The sequence below is a fragment of the Pteropus vampyrus genome, unplaced genomic scaffold (assembly GCF_000151845.1).
Source record: "Pteropus vampyrus isolate Shadow unplaced genomic scaffold, Pvam_2.0 Scaffold71, whole genome shotgun sequence".
NCBI classification, from domain to species: domain Eukaryota; kingdom Metazoa; phylum Chordata; class Mammalia; order Chiroptera; family Pteropodidae; genus Pteropus; species Pteropus vampyrus.
The window spans coordinates 4464481-4469962 of NW_011888852.1; the positions used below are offsets into that span (position 1 = coordinate 4464481).

At 38.9% G+C, this 5482-nt stretch overlaps 1 protein-coding gene across 6 annotated transcripts in view; it reads right to left on the reverse strand.

Moving 5' to 3' along the window:
• The window catches only part of SPART (spartin), a 74430-nt gene that overhangs the window by 12899 nt on the left and 56049 nt on the right, over positions 1–5482 (reverse strand). For 4 of the 6 annotated variants that reach the window (XM_023531594.1, XM_023531595.1, XM_023531597.1 and 1 more), the window contains 2 exons: positions 3169–3336; positions 46–169 (listed from right to left, as the gene is read on the reverse strand). In XM_023531594.1, coding sequence (XP_023387362.1) covers positions 46–169; positions 3169–3336 — 292 coding nt within the window. The remainder of the gene's footprint in view (positions 1–45; positions 170–3168; positions 3337–5482) is intronic. The other 2 variants (XM_023531598.1, XM_023531596.1) reach the window with 1 other exon arrangement.

Sequence of the window (5482 nt, forward strand, 5' to 3'; positions counted from 1 at the left end):
AGGTTTCACAATTAAAGGAGGAAAATGTTAACATTACTGTAATACCTGACAAAATGTTTTGAGCCACTTTCTCACTCCATTCAGGTAGTTCCTTTGCTTTTTCTTCTGCAACTGGCTCATAGGGCACCATATGACTCAGATTAACTTCTTCACTTGAAGTACCTTTAGCCTAAATAGTAAAAATGTTTTAAAATGCGAAACAGTAAAGTACTACGAGGGGAAAAAATTATAAGCTTTATGTAATAAAATATTAAGCCAACAAATACTAGATATAATTAAGGAAAGTATCTCCAGCCAACCTAGTTAGCAGTACATTCATAAGATAGAGTGCAATACCATAACTACCATAAAATTGAGAACTGTCCTGGTCTTATATACAGTCCCACTGGCAAATAAGACTTAAATACCAACATACCTCCAATACAGCATTTAGCAAATCAGATTTAAAGTGACCTTTTTCAATCCTTGACTAGACTATGCGTTCCTTCATACAGCTGTCATCTCCTAGATATTAGTATGTACACATTACTCAGTAAGGTTAGAAGATTTCTGTTAGATGACTCAGTGAGGAAGGATGTATCCAAATAAACTGGATCAAGTAAAAGCAAGTAAATATGTATAAACACAGAACAACCTACCATTCCATTGGCATAAAAATGGGAAACACAGAAATGCCTGTACTTTGCTATGAGACCTGAAGCCAACACTCAGTTAATCTGAGTTAGCCTGTTCCTAAGTTCCTCCTAAGAACTGGTTAACTCAGACCTCACAGTATTATAAAATAACTTGAAAACCAAATTGCCCAACAGAAATACAAAGAGAAGTTGACTTAAAATACAAAACAACATGAAAAACAAAACAAAAACTTCTACATGGGGGAAAAGCCACTCGTAAATAAAAACTAAATACAAACTGGACAAAATATTTGACATGGGCTAATGTGCCTAAAATATAAAGAGCTCCTAGAAATTGAAAAGAAAGAGACTAGGAAAACTCAGTAATAAAAATGGATAAAGGATATTAATAAACATCACACAGAATACAAAATTCAAGGAACCCTTAAGCAGATACTCAACATCACTCATAATAAAACCAATGCAAATTAAAATATTCCAATATACCATTTCTCATCTATCAGACTGCCAAAATACAGAAATGCTGACCACCCAACTCTGTTGACAGGCTGTGGGGAAAAGGGTCCTCTCGCATACTGGCAGGAGTGCCTAAGAGTACAATCCTTAAGGAGAGCAATTTAGCAAAATCTATCAAAATTACAAATGCATTCGTCTTGTGACTCAGTAACCCCACTTCTGTTTTACCTGATGAATTACCTACAAATGTATGAATTAATGGATCTACAAAGTTAATCGCTGAAGCACTGTCTGTAATACCAAAAACCTGGAATCACGTCTTAATAAAAAATTGGTTAAAGAAACTATGATGTAGTCATACGATGAAATACAAGATAGCTGTAAAAAAAATTGAGGAAGTTCTCTATTTAATGACATGAAAGATCCTTGGAATTTATTATTAAATAAGAAAAATAAAACACAGGACACTCTATATGATGTTACCTTTGTAAAGAGAGGAAGAGAAATAATAACAGTTTTTATTTGCTTTTATCTGCTTCAAGAAACACTTAAAGAAACACAAGATCCTGATAAAAGTGATCACGAAGACCGATGGGGGCAGGGGGACACACAAAGGTGGGAGTAAAGCTTTTCAATGCATATACCTTTTGATATAATTTGATTTTTTAAATCAAGTTATTAAATTTTTAAAAAATCAAGTTCTAAGTGATATGGAAAAATTTCTAAACATACCATGAAGTAAAAAGCAAGGAGCAGAATAATGTATCTTACATACTGCTATTTGCATTAAAAATTATACGTGTGTGTATATACATATATCTCCGCGCAATATATATGTGTGTGAACATACATTTTAATATGCACAAAATATATCTAGAAGAACAATAAGAAGCTAATAACAATGTATCCAGAGCTAGGAGTTAGGAGTCTGGGGGACAGTAATGGGAGGAAAACTTACTTTTCACTATTTATCTTTTTGTAACTTTTGAATTTATTTTTTGGGCATTAACTTAAAAAACATTTTTTAAATAAATATATCACTTAGAACCATTTTGGACTTCCAATGTCCTCACAGAAAAGGTCCTAGATGTTCAACATAAACCACAGTGACACCACACAAGTAAATGCAGAATATTCCTTTGATGTTCATTAATTCCAGAGATAATTATTGAGCATTTACAATATGGAAATCAATGAACAATACCAAATTTCTTGTAATTCGATACTCACACAATGCTATTTTCTTTCCTCATACATTGCTTATCTTACTTCTTCTGCCTAGAATCCCCTTCAATCTGCTATTCTAACATGGTCAACTCCTCTTCATCCTCCAGGACTCGTCTCAACCATTGTGCCCTGTAGGAGGAACCTCCTTACTGCTCCCCACATACCCGTACGCCCACATGTATCTATGAGGCCAGGTTGTACATTAGATAGAAGGAACAACCTAGCTTTCTATACAACCTATGAACCTTCATGTAATGATCACACTGGATAAAAATGTCTCTTTGCTAATCTGTCCTCCCCACTAGATGGTCAATTCCTTGAGATGAGAAATTTAAACTTTTTTCACTATGCCTTCTAGCACTTAAAAAATATTTACTTAACTCTAATCCAGATTTATCATTTACAGCACATATACTCAGCGTCTAAGAAATGAGAGAAGAAACTACTAAGCATATTTTAAATAATGCATTCTCTGTCCTGTTGACCATCCATGAAGAAATAAGCAACTGAATAAAAATAATAGTTTAAGAAAAAGCATACCTAGCCCAAGATCTTGGTGTATATGGGTAGGTGAAGAACATTACAAAAAGTATACGCATCGTTTAATGTAAATATAAAAATTGTTGCAAAAGAATCTATTTCTTAAAACAGTTTAAGTAACAAACACTTGGAAAGGGAAATAGTAAAGCTGCTCATTATTTTTTATTAGTAATCAGTTTGTGACTCCGCAAGTTGCTTTCTTTAGTTCATGGGGATAAGATCTAAAAAAAAAATTAAAACTGGTGAAAGGTACCGTTAGAATAGCACACACACACAAATACCTTATTACTCTTTTACATATTTTACTTACCTTTTTCCCCCATTTTCCTTTATGACGCACATCCTTACTGCCTTGGTCCAATGAAGGACCTACCTGTCTCACATCGGAGCCACTGGCTTCCTTCAGTTGGTCAGAGGGGCTCCTTGCTCTGCCAGGGATTTGGAATTCGTTTTCTCCTTCAGCCCGGTTCCAGTTGGCCTAGGGAGTAAAGGACTAAGCTGACCTTAAATCCGACGTTCCCCAGATGACTCTCCTTTAAACTGTGGTGCTCCAAACACTGTGCTCTAATAAAACACGTGGTCAAATGTCAGTATTTGATGGTCTTGTTTTAAATACAACTACTTTTATTTGTCTTTCCCCTGTACTTCTGTTTTATCTCCTCACCAGACCTCAAACCTTTAAGGTCTTTGGTTCACAGCATATGACCTAAAGCAAATTTCAAAAGACAAAATATAGCTCACAAGATGGCATAGAAGGTAGAGACTGAGCTCGCTGCCTCTAGCAACCACACCAAAGTTATAACAAAACTATAGAACAACCAGTATGTGCAGTCACCTGAGGTCTGGCTGAACAGAAGGCCTACAACTAGGTCACCTCAAACAACAGGTCACCTCAAAATGGTAGGAGGGGCAGAAACGGCCCGGTCCCACAACCACGTGCGGCCGTGGAGAAATCGGGAGGGCTATCGTGGCTCAGAGCCCCCTCTCCCACCTGAGAGCATTGGGTCCCACCCACACACGGGGCTCCCCAGCCCAGGGATCCAGTGCCAGGAAGAGAAGTCCCCACAACTTCTGGCCATGAAAACCAGCGGAGGTTGTGGCTGAGTGACACGGAGGGCTGAGGGCACAGGCTGTCCTCTCAAAGGGCCCGCGCCTGGCCTTACTCACTGACGGACTCGCTCGCTCTGAGCTCCGGTGCTGGGGCAGCTGCTTGCGGGGTGCCAGGGACACACGGGGAGGTGCTGACCTATCGGGCTTCAGGGCGAGGGCTGGTGGGGCGGCTTTCTCCCAGACAGAGGTGCAGATAGACACCACTGTTCCTATGCCGAGTCCTCCCTCTCCCAGCCTGCAGACATGGGCGCCATGGTATCCGAGTTTCCATCGACATGGATAACACAGGTCATTCTGCCCAGGGGATTCCCTGAGACCCCGCCTCCCCCAATTTGTGGGCCCACACAAGCTGCTTCTAGTAATTTATTCCATACAAATGGGCTGTTTCGGCTCCGGCTGCAAACTTTCATAAAATCCCTTAAAGACTCACAGAACCCGAAGAAGTCACATCTGGCCTTGGTGGGTCCTGTATGTCTTGCTGAGCAGCCCCAAGCCCTGTACAAGTGGCTGCTGGCTTCGGTTTCTGACTTGGCCCCTCAAGGTACCTGTAAGCCCAGCACAGGTGGCAGCCATATGTGGATTGCCTGGTGACTCTTACCAGGTGGCCGTAGAGGTACACAGGCTGTGGCTGAACTTGGCCAGCAGCTAGAACCCTTCTGGTCTGTGCCACTAGGCCTCACAGCACACCTACTACATAAAGCCACTCTACTAAGACCAGGAGACTTAGAAGCCCTACCTAATACATAGAAACAGACACAGGGAAGCAGCCAAAATGGGGAGACAAAGAAGCATGTCCCACATGAAAGAACAGAACAAAGCTCCAGAAAAAGAATTTACCAAAATGAAGGCAAGCAATTTAATAGATCCAGAGTTCAAAACACTGGTTATAAGGATGCTCAAAGAACTTTGGAAAAGAGTAGATGAACTCAGTGAAAACTTTAACAAAGAGATAAAAAATAAAAAAATAAAAAACTAGAGATGAAAAATAGGGAGCCAATCAGAAATAAATAATACAATATCTGAGATGAAGAGTACATTAGAAGGAATCAACAGAGTGGATGAGATGGAGGATTAAATCAGTGACAAAGAGGATGGGGTAGCAGAGGACACCCAACCCAACTGGCAACAAGAAAAAAAAATCCAAAAAATATGAAGATAGTTTAAGGATCCTCTAGGACAACGTCAAGCATAACAACATTTGCATCATAGGGATATCAGAAGGAGAGAGAGTAAGGAATTAAAAACCTATTTGAAGAAATAATGACAGAAAACTTCCTTAACAAAGTATAAAAAACTTATAGTAGTTACTGGTATAAGTTACCATTAAATCAGATACCGCTACATTTGAATTATACAACAGATACTGTTAGAAACATATATAAAACAAAATAATTTTAAAGGCAATTAATAAAACTCATGTCCCGTTAAACTACTCTGCATTGCTGAAAAGCTGATTGCTGATTTTTTTTTACACTTAAAACTAAAGGTATTCCACTCACATACACTTTTCTGAA